General features: G+C 45.6%; 1 protein-coding gene across 3 annotated transcripts in view; it reads left to right on the top strand.

Moving 5' to 3' along the window:
- The window catches only part of LOC115136897 (multiple epidermal growth factor-like domains protein 6), a 92,337-nt gene that overhangs the window by 31,758 nt on the left and 41,893 nt on the right, over positions 1-18,686 (top strand). For all 3 annotated transcript variants that reach the window (XM_029672790.2, XM_029672789.2, XM_029672788.2), the window contains exons 5-8: positions 10,360-10,482; positions 13,152-13,274; positions 13,665-13,790; positions 13,980-14,102. In XM_029672790.2, the coding sequence (XP_029528650.2) occupies positions 10,360-10,482; positions 13,152-13,274; positions 13,665-13,790; positions 13,980-14,102 (495 nt within the window). The remainder of the gene's footprint in view (positions 1-10,359; positions 10,483-13,151; positions 13,275-13,664; positions 13,791-13,979; positions 14,103-18,686) is intronic.

Below are 18,686 nucleotides of genomic sequence, written 5' to 3'. Positions count from 1 at the left end.
TTGAGGTAGTGTGTGTTGAGCGGTATGTGTTGAGGTAGTGTGTGCTGATCGGTATGTGTTGAGGTAGCGTGTGCTGATCGGTATGTGTTGAGGTAGTGTGTGCTGATCGGTATGTGTTGAGGTAGTGTGTGTTGAGCGGTATGTGTTGAGGTAGTGTGTGTTGAGCGGTATGTGTTGATCGGTAGTGTTGTGTTGAGCGGTATGTGTTGAGGTAGTGTGTGTTGAGCGGTATGTGTTGAGGTAGTGTGTGTTGAGCGGTATGTGTTGAGGTAGTGTGTGCTGATCGGTATGTGTTGAGGTAGTGTGTGCTGATCGGTATGTGTTGAGGTAGAGTGTTGAGTGGTATGTGTTGAGGTAGTGTGTGTTGAGCGGTATGTGTTGAGGTAGTGTGTGCTGATCGGTATGTGTTGAGGTCGGTATGTGTTGAGGTAGGTAGTGTGTGCTGAGCGGTATGTGTTGAGGTAGTGTGTGCTGATCGGTATGTGTTGAGGTAGTGTGTGTTGAGCGGTATGTGTTGAGGTAGTGTGTGCTGATCGGTATGTGTTGAGGTAGTGTGTGCTGATCGGTATGTGTTGATGTGTTGAGCGGTATGTGTTGAGGTAGTGTGTGTTGAGCGGTATGTGTTGAGGTAGTGTGTGTTGATCGGTATGTGTTGAGGTAGTGTGTGTTGAGCGGTATGTGTTGAGGTAGTGTGTGCTGATGTGTTGAGGCGGTATGTGTTGAGGTAGTGTGTTGATCGGTATGTGTTGAGTAGTGTGTGCTGATCGGTATGTGTTGAGCGGTGTGTGTTGAGGTAGTGTGTGCTGATCGGTATGTGTTGAGCGGTATGTGTTGAGGTAGTGTGTGTTGAGCGGTATGTGTTGAGGTAGTGTGTGCTGATCGGTATGTGTTGAGGTAGTGTGTGCTGATTGGTATGTGTTGAGGTAGAGTTGTGTTGCTGTGGTATGTGTTGAGGTAGTGTGTGTTGAGCGGTATGTGTTGAGGTAGTGTGTGCTGATCGGTATGTGTTGAGGTAGTGTATGTTGAGCGGTATGTGTTGAGGTAGTGTGTGCTGATCGGTATGTGTTGAGGTAGTGTGTGGTATGTGTTGAGGTAGTGTGTGTTGAGCGGTATGTGTTGAGGTAGTGTGTGCTGATCGGATGTGTTGAGGTAGTGTGGTATCGGTATGTGTTGTATGTGTTGAGGTAGTGTGTGCTGATCGGTATGTGTTGAGGTAGTGTGTGTGATCGGTATGTGTTGTGGTAGTGTGTGTTGAGCGGTATGTGAGGTAGTGTGTGTTGATCGGTATGTGTTGAGGTAGTGTGTGTTCGGTATGTGTTGAGGCGGTGTATGTGTTGAGGTAGTGATGTGTTGAGCGGTATGTGTTGAGGTAGTGTGTGCTGATCGGTATGTGTTGAGGTAGTGTGTGTTGAGTGTGTTGAGCGGTATGTGTTGAGTGTGTGCTGATCGTTGAGGTATGTGTTGAGCGGTATGTGTTGAGGTAGTGTGTGTTGAGCGGTATGTGTTGAGGTAGTGTGTGCTGATCGGTATGTGTTGTATGTGTTGAGGTAGTGTGTGCTGATCGGTATGTGTTGAGGTAGTGTGTGCTGAGTGTGTTGAGTGTGTGTTGATCGGTATGTGTTGAGTGTGAGTCGGTATGTGTTGAGCGGTATGTGTTGAGGTAGTGTGTGCTGATCGGTATGTGTTGAGGTTAGTGGTATGTGTTGAGTGTGTTGAGCGGTATGTGTTGAGTGTGTGCTGATCGGTATGTGTTGAGTGTGTGTTGATCGGTATGTGTTGAGGTAGTGTGTGTTGCTGCGGTATGTGTTGAGGTATGTGTTGAGTTGTAGTGTGTGTTGATCGGTATGTGTTGAGGTAGTGTGTGCTGATCGGTATGTGTTGAGGTAGTGTGTGTTGAGCGGTATGTGTTGAGGTAGTGTGTGTTGAGCGGTATGTGTTGAGGTAGTGTGTGCTGAGCGGTATGTGTTGAGGTAGTGTGTGCTGATCGGTATGTGTTGAGAGGTAGTGTGTTGAGGTAGTGTGTTGATCGGTATGTGTTGTGTAGTGAGTTGAGCGGTATGTGTTGAGGTAGTGTGTGCTGATCGGTATGTGTTGAGGGTATGTGTTGAGCGGTATGTGAGGTGTGTGCTGATCGGTATGTGTTGAGGTGTGTGCTGAGCGGTATGTAGGTGTGTTGAGGTAGTGTGTGCTGATCGGTGTGTGTTGAGCGGTATGTGTTGAGGTAGTGTGTGTTGAGCGGTATGTGTTGAGGTAGTGTGTGCTGATCGGTATGTGTTGAGGTGAGTGTGTGCTGATCGGTATGTGTATGTGTATGTGTTGAGGTAGAGCGGTATGTGTTGAGGTAGTGTGTGTTGAGCGGTATGTGTTGAGGTAGTGTGTGCTGATCGGTATGTGTTGAGGTAGTGTATGTTGAGCGGTATGTGTTGAGGTAGTGTGCTGTGCTGATCGGTATGTGTTGAGGTGAGTAGTGTGTTGAGCGGTATGTGTTGAGGTAGTGTGTGCTGATCGGTATGTGTTGAGGTAGTGTGTGTTGAGCGGTATGTGTTGAGGTAGTGTATGTTGAGCGGTATGTGTTGAGGTAGTGTGTGCTGATCGGTATGTGTTGAGCGGTATGTGTTGAGGTAGTGTGTGCTGATCGGTATGTGTTGAGGTAGTGTGTGTTGAGCGGTATGTGTTGAGGTTGAGGTAGTGTGTGCTGAGCGGTATGTGTTGAGGTAGTGTGTGCTGATCGGTATGTGTTGAGGTGTGAGTGAGTGTATGCTGATCGGTATGTGTTGAGGTAGTGTGTGTGATCAGTATGTGTTATGTTGGGCGGTATGTGTTGAGGTAGTGTGTGCTGATCGGTATGTGTTGAGGTAGTGTGTGCTGATCGGTATGTGTTGAGCGGTATGTGTTGAGGTAGTGTGTGCTGATCGGTATGTGTTGAGGTAGTATGTGTTGAGCGGTATGTGCTGAGGTAGTATGTGTTGAGCGGTATGTGTTGAGGTAGTGTGTGCTGATCGGTATGTGTTGAGGTAGAGTGTGTTGAGTGGTATGTGTTGAGGTAGTGTGTGTTGAGCGGTATGTGTTGAGGTAGTGTGTGCTGATCGGTATGTGTTGAGGTAGAGTGTGTTGAGTGGTATGTGTTGAGGTAGTGTGTGTTGAGCGCTATGTGTTGAGGTAGTGTGTGCTGATCGGTATGTGTTGAGGTAGTGTGTGTTGAGCGGTATGTGTTGAGGTAGTGTGTGTTGATCGGTATGTGTTGAGGTAGTGTGTGCTGATCGGTATGTGTTGAGCGGTATGTGTTGAGGTAGTGTGTGCTGATCGGTATGTGTTGAGCGGTATGTGTTGAGGTAGTGTGTGTTGAGCAGTATGTGTTGAGGTAGTGTGTGCTGATCGGTATGTGTTGAGGTAGTGTATGTTGAGCGGTATGTGTTGAGGTAGTGTGTGCTGATCGGTATGTGTTGAGCGGTATGTGTTGATCGGTATGTGTTGAGGTAGTGTGTGTTGAGCGGTATGTGTTGAGGTAGTGTGTGCTGATCGGTATGTGTTGAGGTAGTGTGTGTTGAGCGGTATGTGTTGAGGTAGTGTGTGCTGATCGGTATGTGTTGAGCGGTATGTGTTGAGGTAGTGTGTGCTGATCGGTATGTGTTGAGGTAGTGTGTGTTGAGCGGTATGTGTTGAGGTAGTGTGTGTTGAGGTAGTGTGTGCTGATCGGTATGTGTTGAGGTAGTGTGTGTTGAGCGGTATGTGTTGAGGTAGTGTGTGCTGATCGGTATGTGTTGAGGTAGTGTGTGCTGATCGGTATGTGTTGAGCGGTATGTGTTGAGGTAGTGTGTGCTGATCGGTATGTGTTGAGGTAGTATGTGTTGAGTGGTATGTGTTGAGGTAGTGTGTGTTGAGCGGTATGTGTTGAGGTAGTGTGTGCTGATCGGTATGTGTTGAGGTAGAGTGTGTTGAGTGGTATGTGTTGAGGTAGTGTGTGTTGAGCGCTATGTGTTGAGGTATTGTGTGCTGATCGGTATGTGTTGAGGTAGTGTATGTTGAGCGGTATGTGCTGAGGTAGTGGGCAGCATTGGGGTGGGAGGTCCTACTACTACATTGAAAAGATTGGATAGTTTGAAGGAATAGCTCCACCTTTCCTCCTACCTCTTGGATACACCTATCCAATCCTCTCAGATCTGGTGCCAAGGGGGTAGAGGCTAGGGGTCAACCAGGTTTTGGTGAGGTGGTGTAGGGCATGGTTGAAGCAGGTAGGGTAAACAAGGGTAACTTTTCCCTTTGTTCTCTCCCAGGTGACCCTGCTTGTCCTTAGAAACCAAGATTGGGTGTGGCCTGGGCTGACAATATGGCGACCCATCCTTGGTTTCTGAGGCTGTGCGGACTTACACATTTACAACCCTTCCAAGAGCTGTTGGGTATTCTTTTTTGTGTTATGCAAGAACAATGTTTATTTGCATGTAGAAAAATGTATGTGAAAGCATTGATAAAAATGACTTGAGAGTAGAGATCAGCCCACAAACAGGGATACAACATTCCAGTTATAGTCAGTACTACCCAGTCAAACACACTTCTTGCACATCCCATCCATTCCATGTTTGTAAGCAATGTTTCTCTAGTTACAGTCTGTCTGTCTGTCTCTATCTGTCTGTCTGTGGCTGCCTATGTCTAGCTACAGTCTGTCTCTGTCTAGCTACAGTCTGTCTCTCTTTGTCTCCCTCTGTCTGGCTCTGTCTAGCTACAGTCTGTCTCTCTATATCTCTCTCTGTCTAGCTACAGTCTGTCTATGTCTAGCTACAGTCTGTCTCTCTATGTCTCTCTCTGTCTAGCTACAGTCTGTCTATGTCTAGCTACAGTCTGTCTATGTCTAGCTACAGTCTGTCTCTCTGTCTTTTATTTTTTACATGTTTTATTTTACCTGTATTTAACTAGGCAAGTTAGTTAAGAACAACATTTTATTTTCAAGGTTAACTGCCTTGTTCAGAGGCAGAAAAACAGATTTTCACCTTGTCAGCTCGGGGATTCGGTCTTGCAACCTTTCGGTAACTAGTCCAACGCTCTAACCACAAGGCTACCTGCCGCCCTACCACCTGTCTATGTCTAGCTACAGTCTGTCTGTCTCTGTCTGTCTATGTCTAGCTACAGTTTGTCTGTCTATGTCTAGCTACAGTCTGTCTGTCTCTGTCTAGCTACAGTCTGTCTCTCTCTGTCTGTCTTTGTCTAGCTACAGTCTGTATGTCTCTGTCTGTCTATGTCTGTCTCTGTCTAGCTACAGTCTGTCTGTCTCTGTCTGTCTATGTCTGTCTATGTCTAGCTACAGTCTGTTTGTCTGTCTGTCTATGTCTGTCTATATTTGTCTATGTCTAGCTACAGTCTGTCTGTCTATGTCTGTCTATGTCTAGCTACAGTATGTCTTTCTCTGTCTGTCTATGTCTGTCTATGTCTAGCTACAGTCTGTCTGTCTATGTCTAGCTACAGACTGTATGTCTATGTCTAGCTACAGTCTATCTGTCTCTGTCTAGCTACAGTATGTCTCTCTATGTCTCTCTCTGTCTGTCTTTGTCTAGCTACAGTCTTTTTGTCTTTGTCTAGCTACAGTCTGTCTGTCTATGTCTAGCTGCAGTCTGTATATGTCTAGCTACATTCTTTCTGTATCTGTCTAGCTACAGTCTATCTATGTCTAGCTATAGTCTGTCTGTCTGTCTGTCTGTCTGTCTGTCTGTCTGTCTGTCTGTCTGTCTGTCTGTCTGTCTGTCTGTCTGTCTGTCTAGCTACAGTCTGTCTCTGTCTAGCTACTTTCTGTCTATGTCTAGCTACAGTCTGTCTGCTGTTCTCACCTGCTACTGATTGCAGTTAACGGCTGCGCTGCTTGATGTCTTCTCTATGGCAGCCTATAAGGTTTGTTTAATCGTAATGACATGGCCAGCTACCAAACTTTGCTCTCTGATTGACAGTGTCCCTGTACAGCAGCACAGGGGCTCTGGTGGCTCTCTGTGTGTGTGTGTGTGTGTGTGTGTGTGTGTGTGTGTGTGTGTGTGTGTGTGTGTGTGTGTGTGTGTGTGTGTGTGTGTGTGTGTGCGTGTGTTGTTCTATCAGTTGGAGGAACTGTGCCATTCTAATGGAATTCCTGTACAGTTTGTCTTGTTGGATGGATGTTTTCCCTCCGGCTAGGCCAGGGAGACTCTGGAACATTGACAGTGTGTGTGTGTGTGTATGTGTATGTGTGTGTGTGAAATCTCACTGAGCACTTCAACAGGAGCAGACTGGCGAGCTCTCAGCCTGCTTATCTTTTATTGCTGAAGGCACATGATTGTTTTTAGAGCGTCTGTATGTCTTCCAGTGCTCACTGTTGTACCATTTGCATAAGCTTCAGAAGTTCCTTATTGTCAACGTCTCAGCTGCAAGGCCTAAACAAACATTAATGACCATAATTACTATACAGTTCCGGTAATAATGTGGTGTGCTTCCTGCTTCCCTCGGATAGGAAAGAGAAGAGCCACGGGCAGCGATGTGGTTAGGGAGTTAAGACTGCGCTCCAACATACACCATGTTGCTATTGGGGGGACCCTGGTTTGTCAAGTGGTTTCAATTATGTAACGATGTGCCCTGAGAGTCAGGAAGCAAGTTCAGGAAGAGAGTGTTTTATAAAATAAACACAACATAATACGAAATAAGAAACACCAACAACGCACAGACATGACACTGGAACAGAAACAATAATGCCTGGGGAAGGAACCAAAGGGAGTGACATATATAGGGAAGGTAATCAGGGAGGTGATGGAGTCCAGGTGAGTCTGATGACTTAGGTGTGCGTAACGATGGTGACAGGTGTGCGCCATAACGAGCAGTCTGGTGACCTAGAGGTCGGAGAGGGAACACACGTGACAGTACCCCCTCCCCGACGCACGGCCCCAGCCGCAGGACTCCGACCTGACGATCCCAGGGATCAGGAACGGACCGGTCACCTCTACTGAGGCGCGCAAAACTTGTCAGTCCGGCTGAGACGGGGGAGCATGTCGACCTAGAGCGCCGGAGAGAGAGCATACTTGATGGACCCCCACCCCCAAGTCGCATTTGGCTCCAGCCGCAGGATGCCAACCAAAGGGACGATCCGGGGTTCAGGAGCGGACAGGTCACCCTGGTTGAGGCATGAGAGCCTGACGAGTTAGCTGAGGCAGGGGAGCCTGGCGATCCGGCTGAGGCATGAGATCCTGACGAGCCGGCGGAGGCAGGGGAGCCTGGCGATCTGGCTGAGGCATGAAAGCCTGACGAGCCGGCGGAGGCAGGGGAGCCTGGCGATCTGGCTGAGGCTTGAGATCCTGACGAGCCGGTGGAGGCAGGGGAGCCTGGCGATCTGGCTGAGGCGTGAAAGCCTGACGAGCCGGCGGAGGCAGGGGAGCCTGGCGATCTGGCTGAGGCGTGAAAGCCTGACGAGCCGGCGGAGGCAGGGGAGCCTGGCGATCTGGCTGAGACGTGAAAGCCTGACGAGCCGGCGGAGGCAGGGGAGCCTGGCGATCTGGCTGAGGCGTGAAAGCCTGACGAGCCGGGGGAGGCAGGGGAGCCTGGCGATCTGGCTGAGGCGTGAGAGCCTGACGAGCCGGCGGAGGCAGGGGAGCCTGGCGATCTGGCTGAGGCGTGAGAGCCTGACGAGCCGGCGGAGGCAGGGGAGCCTGGCGATCTGGCTGAGGCGTGAAAGCCTGATGAGCCGGCGGAGGCAGGGGAGCCTGGCGATCTGGCTGAGGCGTGAAAGCTTGACGAGCCGGCGGAGGCAGGGGAGCCTGGCGATCTGGCTGAGGCGTGAAAGCCTGACGAGCCGGCGGAGGCAGGGGAGCCTGGCGATCTGGCTGAGGCGTGAGAGCCTGACGAGCCGGCGGAGGCAGGGGAGCCTGGCGATCTGGCTGAGGCGTGAGAGCCTGACGAGCCGGCGGAGGCAGGGGAGCCTGGCGATCTGGCTGAGGCGTGAGAGCCTGTAGCGGCTCCCGGACCCGACGTCATTCCCACCAAAACGAAACAACAACGTGAGGCGTTATTCTGTAACGATGTGCGCTGAGAGTCAGGAAGCAAGTTCAGGGAGTGAGTGTTTTAATAAACAAACACAGCATAATACAAAATAAAAAACACAAACATGTAGGTAAGATAATCAGGGAAGTGAAGGAATCCAGGTGAGTCTGATGACGTGCAGGTGCGCATAGCGATGGTGACAGGTGTGCGCCATAACGAGCAGCCTGGTGACCTAGAGGCCGGAGAGGGAACACACGTGACAATCTACACAAACAAAAAAGAGCCAACTGGTTGTAAAAGCCTGCTAACTCATTGATCTGGCTGCACTCCTTATTCTCTCTCTCTCTCTCTCTCTCTCTCTCTCTCTCTCTCTCACACTTAACGTTTTGGGGAACTCTGCTTGTGAAATGTTTGGTAGTTTAAGGGTCAATGAAACCATTAGTTTATTTATAGCCACGAGTCCACAGTAAATCATTAGCAAATAGACAGGGATAGAATGTCAAAAGTCTTCCCCCACCATAGATATGACCCACCAGAGGAACACTTCTCGTAGGATGCTGTCAGGATGGAGGATTGGCCAGCGTGTGTGTGTGTGTTTGTGTGTGTTTATGTTTGTGTGTCTGTGTGCGTGTGTGTGTTCTTGTGTATCTGTGATTTCCTTGACACGCATTAGCGTGTCTCACACCTCTGTACACACTTTCCTGTACTGACTGACAACAGCTGTTGTCCCAATACACCTCATCTACAGGGACTTCAAACCACACTGCGTTTGATCAGCACACAAGACAAATAAAGGCAAGACAAGGACCTCTTGTCTGTCCCCATAGTGAGCCATGGTGGAACTCAGATCCATCTAATAACGGCTGGAGTGATTAAGCTAGAAAGCTTGAATGCTACTCCATATGCAAGTGAGGAAACAAACTATGACATTGTGCAAACATTTAACATTACTCTATGCACATGTGGGTTTGAAATGGAGTATGTTAAATAACTCTCTTACATGTTGTGTATGGTTGATTGAGACAGCATGATCGTATTAGCATTGAATGATACCTCTTTTAAAGACATTCCTCACTGGTGATGCACAATATCACTATAAAAAAGAGCTGATAGGAGTCATTATACCAGCACCAAGGAGCCTGAAGTTTCTCATCCCTGACTGACTCTGTCAGCATCGCCATTTAATTGGAAATATCTGCTGACGTTCACATGCAAAGTAATGACCGCAATTTAGGAACAAGCATCTGTCTGTGGAGTGATGAAAAGAGTGTGCTTTTACCGGGCTCTTCCTAACCAAAACGTATGGTTAGGAAGCTATATTATGTAGCTAGCTAGCTTCCCCTGTCCCTTATGCCTAGCTTCCAGCTACATTGGCCCCGGCAGATGAACAACAGGACTGAGGTTAGAACATGGTTTAGTTTTCTCTCTAGAAACACAGTCATCAAAGCACTACTGGGTCTGTCTTCAAGCTGGATCTATCTTAAAGATGGCCCTTTGTTGGACAGCTGGGACGTCTACAAAGTGAGGGGAAGTGGACTCACTGAAAGTTTGGAGGACTTCAGATCCTCAAAAGGTTCTACAGCTGCACCATTGAGAGCATCCTGCCTGACTGGTTACATCACTGCCTATTATGGCAACTGCTCAGACTCCGATCGCAAGGCACTACAAAGGGTAGTGCGTACGGCCCAGTACATCACTGGGGCCAAGCTTCCTGCCATCCAGGACATCTATACCAGGCGGTGTCAGAGGAAGGCCATAAAAATGATCAAAGACTCGAGCCACCCTAGTCATAGACTGTTCTCTCTGCTACAAGCACGGCAAGCAGTACCTAGGTCCAATAGACTTCTAAACAGCTTCTACCCCCAAGCCATAAGACTCCTGAACATGTCATCAAATTGCTACCCAGACTATTTGCATTGTCCCCCCCCTATTTTACACTGCTCCTACTCTCTGTTTATTATCTATGTTTATTATCACTTTAATAACTCTACCTACATGTACATATTACCTCAATTACCTCGACTAACCATTGCCCCTGCACATTGACTCTGTACCGGTACCTCCTGTATATAGCCTCGCTATTGTTATTTTACTGCTGCTCTTTAATTATTTGTTACTTTAATTTATTTTTCCTAAAACTGCACTGTTGGTTAAGGGCTTGTAAGTAAGTATTTCACTGTAAGGTCTACTACACCTGTTATATTAAGATTTCCTTCATGCCTGAGGAAGAAACGTCTTACAAGACAGAGGGGAATGAATCAACCGAAGAAGGAGAAGCTCCAAAGCTCCACGATTTACAATGGATTTGGGTTCAGTTTTGCTTGCTGTGCAGTTTGTAGGCTATGAAAACTGAGGTTTTGGCTTTCCTTCTTTCCCCAGATGTCAACGAGTGCTCGACTGCTAACGGCGGCTGTGAGGGACATTGCTGCAACACCATTGGAAGCTTCTACTGCAAGTGCCCCGGGGGCAGTCGTCTGGGCCCGGACGGAAAGGCCTGTTTGGGTGAGAAAGAGCGCAAGCTGGGTCTCGTGTGTGTGTGTGCGTGTGCGTGTGTGGGTGTGTGTGTGTGTGTGTGTGTGTGGGATGGGGGACGGATAGAGAAGATCAGGCATAGGTTATCCACCAGTGTCCTCTTGCCGGCTCTTCAGACAGAGACACAGGAAGAGACAGAGACACAAAAAGCTTAGCAGACCACACACATACAGGGCACACAATCAGTACAGGCATGGAGATCTGGTCAACTCGTAAAATCAAAACCCTGCCTGTTTGTTTTGACAGAAACATGCTGAGTTAGCTGAGTTGGCTGAGTTAGCTGACAGTGCTAATGCCCAGTTGCTCTGAGGGGATGCAGGTGTCAACAGGTGCCCCTAGCCTTTGACCCCTGACATGGGACGTTGTCACTTTCTAGTGAGGGTTTGAGCAATGGTGTAGGAGTCTGTAAGAGCCATGTTCCAGGGCTAGTGTGCTCTGTAACAACTTTGAAGGGCAAATAACAGACCCTTTTTGTTTCTGGAACAGAGCATGCCAGTGCTAAATGTTTCTGTCTGCAACCCTCCACATAGGATGGTGTTAATCTATGGAGAGTGGAGCGTGGGAGTTGAGAGGCGCGGGATGGGCAGAAACCTCCCCAAACAGCTGTCAAGAGACCATTGAGACAGATGTGGGTGTCAGACAGATGTGGGTGACAGTTCAAGACTGTCACACAATGGCATTCAGACCATATTCAACCCCCAACCCAACTCCCAGAGTCTCAGCCTCACGTCTGAATGAAAGATTTCCTTTGTGTCCTGCTGAAATCCTCTCACACGGCGAACCTTAAGTATATTACCCTCCAAACCTTCACTGAGTCTATTACCATTCAGGTATTGAGAAAAGCCCACTAAAGAAAGAAGTCTTTTGAAAAAAAGAACAGGGTTCAGAACAACAGTTTAGGATTTTCTTCCTGAATATGTCATCCACCACAGGGGACGCTGGGAGTTCCTTTATCCTCACTCAGCGAGACAGCGGATTTGCTCTAAATGGATTGGCATTGTGGAATTTCAGTCCTTCAACCTGATCACATTAATCTATGTGCCGGTTATGACAAGGCTCCTTATACGGCAGACAGCCCTCCTCTTTGACCCTCCTTATCCTCTTCTAGTGGAAGTTACTTAATTAAAGTAGCATTTAGTTCATTATGAGGAGAAGTGCATTCCCACAAGCTGAGACTGCTTTGTTGAATAGGAATTGCCCTTAACCCCAGATCTGGGATCCTATTACCGTAGCCCCAACCCATTAGGGGGGTGAATATATGTCTGACTCTATATCAGTGCTACTGTCATGACCAGTAGTAGCCTGCAGTGCAAAGCCCATATGGACTAGGGATTAGCAGGAACCAGGAAGTAGTTGAAACAGCTCGACTCTGATGTGTTCTCCAGATGGGTAGTAAACGTTGACTTTCCTTGGAGAAGCACTCAGCAATGTTGTCTCCTCATCATGCCTCTGCTCCCTGGAACATGGAACAACATGGAACAACATGGAACATGTGCCTAATGTATCACATGTGAATGGTTCTGGAATGGTCCTAAACACTCAGGTCTGCTGCATAGTGGACAACCTGTGTTGAAAGAGGTGAATCAGTGGTGAATCGTCATTACTAGAGCCAGAGGAATTCCTGACCAGGAAGAACTCTGGACTCCAAATATAGGGGTATAAGTAGAGCCCATGAGGTTGTTCTAATCCGGTCACGTGGTCAGAACATACTCCAAGTCATTACAGTTAACAGCAAAGCTCTGTACGAGAACTTCCACTGATAAAGAGAATGCGTGTCCCAATTGGTGATTTCATATTAATGGATGATTTAATTGTATCAAAATGGTGTGTTCGTCTATAAAGGGGTCATAAACATTGTGTTCTTAAAACAGTCTCTCGTGAAGTTATCACTTCCATCACCAAGCCAACCTTCTTATTGCGTCAGGGACCAAGTATGCTTCACAGAGCTTGATGTCAAACAAAAGAGAACTTGAGTGCCGAAATCTTTTTACCACATTCCTACGTTTGACACGGTCGTGAGTCATGACAAGCATCCCGATAACTTGGGCCTTTAACGCTCTCCTCTGGAACACCCATGAAAACTTTGCATCCCAAACGGCATCCTATTCGCTATTTAGTGCACTACTTTTGACCAGGGCCCATAGGGCTCACATCAAAAGTAGTGCACTATAAAATTAATATTGTGCCATTCATGACGCAGACACTGTAACACACATATGAGTCTCCTAATGAATGTGGTCTGTGTGGGTTCATGTCTGTTAGAGTGCTCAAGTCACAAATGTTGTCTAAAGGTTTGTGTAGTATTCCATCATTATAAAGCATTCCTTCAAACGCCATCAACACACCTCATTGTTCATTAATGCCCATACGGGGAATTCATTGGCACAACCTTCTCCTATCAACATGGATTTGTTCTGCAGCAAGTGTCTGAGAATATTGTCTGCAGACCTGGGTTCAAATAGTATGTGAAATCATTTTGAATACCTTTTTCTGCTTGCCTGGCTCAAGGGAACCAATGGAATACTATCAAAAGTGCAAACTCCGCCCATATGGTACTCAAGGTAGGCTCAAGTGAATGCTCAATTTAAAATACTTTTTGAACCCAGGTTTGATTGTCTGTCCATCGGTCTGCTCTGTAGATGTGAATGAGTGTGAGGAGCTGAATGGCGGCTGCCAGCAGACCTGTATGAACACGGCAGGCTCCTACCACTGTGAGTGCAGTCAGGGCTTTCGCATGCACACTGACGGAAGGACCTGCATTGGTGAGTAATGACCATGTGAGACCAGAATTGATCCCTGTCGTTCGCACAACTCAAGATTAGGCATTGATTTAGGCATTGAGAGCTAATACTCCAATATTCAGGTCTCAGTCACGGTTACTCATTACCTGCAACCTCTAATTATCCCATTTCCAGTCTTGAGAGCTTCCTGTAATCACACGTTTCAAAGACTACATTAGCAAAAGTACAGATGTACTGCTACAGCATGAAGATATGTTTTTCTCTAGTCTGTCAGTCAGTCCTGTGTTGTTCAATTATTCTGTCTGTCTGTCTGTCTGTCTGTCTGTCTGTCTGTCTGTCTGTCTGTCTGTCTGTCTGTCTGTCTGTCTGTCTGTCTGTCTGTCTGTCTGTCTGTCTGTCCCAACTATGAAGCTGTGAACTCCTGCTCAGTGAAGAATGGCGGCTGTGAACACAAGTGTGTGGACATGGACAACGACCACTACAAGTGCGAGTGTCGTAGGAACTACCAACTGAAGAGGGATGGGAAGCACTGCGAGCGTGAGTCCTGACTAGATTGGATATGGTGCTCTGACTTCCCTACAGCTTACAATAGTAGTCACTTTATGTTAGAATGGAGAGCAAAGAGTTACATATAAAGAACAGGAGGCAGTTTTCAGTCATAGCGTGACCAGGATATGACTACGTAAAACTGTCCGCCCCATGTCTGTCTGTCTGTCTGTCTATCAGTTAGGGACCCCTGTGTGGACAGGAGTGCAGGCTGTGTCCAGCTGTGTCATTTTGTGGATGGTCGAGCAGAGTGCAGCTGCAGACCTGGGTACTCGCTGGCCGGTGACCGCCAGGGCTGTGAGGGTAAGAGCCAGTGGTGTAAAGTACTTGAATAAAAATACTTGAAAGTACTACTGTCATAGAAATTCTACACAGGTACACTCGAAGTCAATCATTGTTTATTATCAGCGCGCTGGAGAGGTTCAAACCAACTCAATGCACATGTCAGTCAGGAGCTCCACTGGGGCAGTCCCATTAGTTATCTTATACAGTGGGGCAAAACAGTATTTAGTCAGCCACCAATTGTGCAAGTTCTCCCACTTAAAAATAAATTTTCATCATAGGTACACTTCAAAATACCAGCAACAGTGTGTGAAAACCTTGTGAAGACTTATAGAAAACGTTTGACCTCTGTCATTGCCAACAAAGGGTATATAACAAAGTGTTGAGATAAACTTGTTATTGACAAATACTTATTTTACACCATAATTTGCAAATAAATTCATTAAAAATCCTACAATGTGATTTTCTGGATTTTTTACCCTCATTTTGTCTGTCATAGTTGAAGTGTACCTATGATGAAAATTACAGGCCTTTCTCATCCTTTTAAGTAGGAGAACTTGCACAATTGGTGGCTGACTAAATACTTTTTTGCCCCACTGTATACAGACAAGTTATTTTTCCATGATTGAGCTTATTTAAAAAAAAAAAAATGTTCAACTTGGCAAGTCAGTTAAGAACATTTTATTATTTACAATGATAGCCTACCGGGGCAAAATGACAGATTTTTACCTTGTCAGCTCAGGGATTCAATCCAGCAACCTTTCGGTTACTGGCCCAGCACTCTAACCACTAGGCTACCTGCCACCCCTTATTCATCATTCATAATCAGTTAATCATCAACATTTGCCTCATTCATGTGACTGACCAATACTGGGTCATGCATGTGACAGACCAATTAATTTTTTTTTTTTTTTTTTTTTTTACCTTTATTTAACCAGGCAAGTCAGTTAAGAACACATTCTTATTTTCAATGACGGCCTGGGAACAGTGGGTTAACTGCCTGTTTAGGGGCAGAACGACAGATTTGTAACTTGTCAGCTCAGGGGTTTGAAGTCGCAACCTTCCGGTTACTAGTCCAACGCTCTAACCACTAGGCTACTCTGCCGCCCCAATACCTCATGAGGCTTCTTCTCTCTAAGCTGAGACCTCAAAACTGAGATATCTTTCGCTCTCAAAACAAGGGTCTGGGCATACTGCCAAATTGCAGATATTGATAGTGAGAATTCGATCAGTCACTTGCATGAACACAGAAATTGTTTATTGGAAAAGCACCAATATAAAATGTTCCATCACATTCCATCATCTTGTGTTAATGTGTGTTAATAATCATTACATTTTAAAGTAAGCTTTAGATTTTAACTTCTGTATCCTATTTCTATTAAAGTAAGGGAAATCAACACATAAAACCAGACACTTCATCATTTCAAACCCTTCATTCTGGGTTATACAATCTAATTAGTATGGTAATACTATCATAATAAAATGTTACACTTCTATTAACGGGAGTGAATGTATAAAAAATACACACACATACACAGCATGTTAAATAACAATTTAGAACTAAGAAAAAAATACACGCTGCAGCCCATTTGGCAATTTGGGATCCTCAACTTCCAAACAGGGATTCCAACCAAGTTTCAAGTGTCCTTCTGGTTGTGGGGAATTATTCCTAGCAACAGTGGCAATGTATTCCGCGAGATCAATCATATTAGAAGAGTGATCTGGGACAGAAGTACAACATTCATCATCAACGATTGCACAAGTGCCCCCTTGACCTGCCTCTGTGTTGCAGAGCCTATTTATGCAATTGTTTTAGTGTTGCCAATTTTCTCTACATCTCTAGAGATCTCCTGAATTTGGTTTAGGGCATATGCATATTGACTTTCACAGGAAAGAGAGAGAGCACAAATTCTAACAGTTTCAGATCAACATTGATAAGAATGAGATTGAGGTAAGGTGGATGGCCCAAAGTGGATGGCCCAAGCTACAATCTAGTGGCTCTCCTCACATTTTAGAGGCATAGCTCTGTCTCTAGAAGCCTCACCTTTCCAAATCATAATTAGAACTTGTGATAAATTATCCAACCCAAATTTAGAATGACAGCCCTTAGTGCTTCACGTTGGTTCTATCACTTAAATTTAAGACCCTCAATTTAGCACACACCGATCCTGGCAGAATGTACATTTACATACAGTATTTTCATCTGATATTTCTAGCGTTAACTATTATCATCACAGCCCCCATTTGTGGTAATGACAGATTGATATTCCAATGCATTCTTAGTCTAAATTACTATACATTTCGCAGTGTGCAGACCTCCAAAAACAACATGATATCCCAAAATAATCATTTTGGAGAAGCCTAAATCAATTTGGGTACGGTTGACGACCCCCCTCCCTCCCGGGACTCATTCTTCTGTCATTTGTTCATGTTCTTTTTTATATAGTGTTTCAGTTCGTCCTCCCAATGACATATGGCCCTTGATAATGTCTCACCGTAGTCGGCACTGTCCTTTACAGTACATTATGTCTTTGTCCATTTTCCTACCAGTACACCAGCAGCATGAGAGAAGTTTGGACGGGATCTCTCTCCATGCTCACTCTACGGGGACTCATGTCGCACTCTTGAGAGAAAAGACATGAGAGAAAAGGCAGTTGATAGCTTCGACTGGATGCTGTGTACAGGTTGCTGGTGTCATGACGTTGGCCTGATGGGGGAGGTTTATGACCCCCATAAATACCTTTCCCCTTTTCTCTCCCTCTACTCTATAGAGTTGACTCTAGTAAAGCCTTTGTTAACATTGAGAGAGAGTCTGGTGACGTCATAAAAGATGGGAAACGGAACCATATTTCGATAATCCAACCAGTTGAAAGTATGGGTTGGGACTTAATGAATATGATGTCAGTTCAGTTGGCATCTGAGACATGATTACTGATGATAGGACGACATAAACTGTATCTCGGAAAATCTACACATTCTAGTTGTCAGATTCGCGTGGAATTGTTGTGCAATTTAAATGTTTAAATATGAAACTATTTGTGAAAAGATTAAATGTAATTTTTAGCTTCTTAATGAGAGGACGGTTTGTCAGAAGAACACCACTCTGCTCACTCAGAGGCCCCGCCCAAGTGAACAGACATGGGTTGTAAACTATGAAACACGCCCTTCTTTCACCACTATATAAACCCGTTGACGAAAATGTAACTTCCTGTCTCAAGGACGACCTAAACGCCGGAAGGATGAATTTCGACTATACCAGCCAGAATATAGCATGAGCTTAAAATATGTAAACTTGGTATGAACGTTGAACTCTTATTCACTAAAGAAGTGATACCTGCTAGCCGTTGCGTTAGCGCAGCAATTGTAGACGTGGGCTAGGAGAGGATGGACAGAGTATCTGTTTACCACACGATAACGGTACTACCAAGTATCCATTCTACCACCAGACATTCTTCAAAGGACAACCAGGCCTCCCATCTACGACCAATCGATCGAAGCGCAGCTCAGAGTAAATATTTATTGCATTTTCCTTTTCCAAATGGGCGGCAATTTAGAATGCATAAGATACTGTATTTATGACAGCATAGCTTCTCCCTTTGTTACTCAGTCTTCCCGCTCTTTCATTCAAAACCCAACCCCCTTTCTTTGTGTAACCAGCCATCATGTCGGTTCCATCCCCTAGGGACGTTTTCCTTTATGACATCATTTGTAATCAATGTATGATCCATTCTGTGTAGATGTAATTCTGTGTGATTATTTAGGTATTTAGTAAATAAATAATTAAACCAAACTTCGTATAGCTGATTCAACATGTTAGCCAGGGTTCGTGAAGATAACCAAGAATTCACAACTTTCAGATGAGATTAAATAAAGTGACGATTAAATATTGACTGCTATTGATGTTAAAGATGACTAGGTCTTTAAGATTATTTGGAAGATAACAGCTCTATAAACATTATTTTGTGGTGCTCTGACTTTCTAGTTAATTACATTTATCCGATTAGCTTAGTCAGGTAATATAAATTATTTCATAGAATTTCATGTCATATCACTTAATCCGGCATAGCCAAAGACACGACACTGGCTTGGACTCAAGTCTCACGGTGGAAGTGGTGAAGGACCATACTGAACACCATTGTTGCCATTACATCAGCCAGTTAGGGGGGCAAATAGAATAGAATAACAACACACAGTTGAAACTATTCCCCCTCCCAAACTGACTTGCCTAGATAAATAAAGGCTACATTTTTTTGCCAGTGCAATCGGAAAGTACTCAAACCCATTCATATTTTCCACATTTTGTTACATTGCAGCCTTATTCTAAAATAGATTTAAAATAGTTTCCCCCCCCATCAATCTAAACACAATACCCCATAATTGCAAAGCAAAAACAGGTTTTTAGATGTTTTTGCAAACTTGATCACGTTTACATAAGATTCAGACCCTTTAACTCAGTACTTTGTTGAAGCCCCTTTGGCAGCCTCAAGTCTCAAGTCTTCTTGGGTATAACGCTATAAGCTTGACACACCTGTATTTTGGGAGTTTCTCCCATTCATCTCTGCAGATCTTCTCAAGCTCTGACAGTTTGGATGGGGAGCGTTGCTG

This window comes from Oncorhynchus nerka, linkage group LG11 (assembly GCF_034236695.1).
Source record: "Oncorhynchus nerka isolate Pitt River linkage group LG11, Oner_Uvic_2.0, whole genome shotgun sequence".
NCBI lineage: Eukaryota > Metazoa > Chordata > Actinopteri > Salmoniformes > Salmonidae > Oncorhynchus > Oncorhynchus nerka.
Note: the sequence above shows the minus strand (reverse complement) of the source record. Positions and strands in the feature narration are given on the sequence as shown.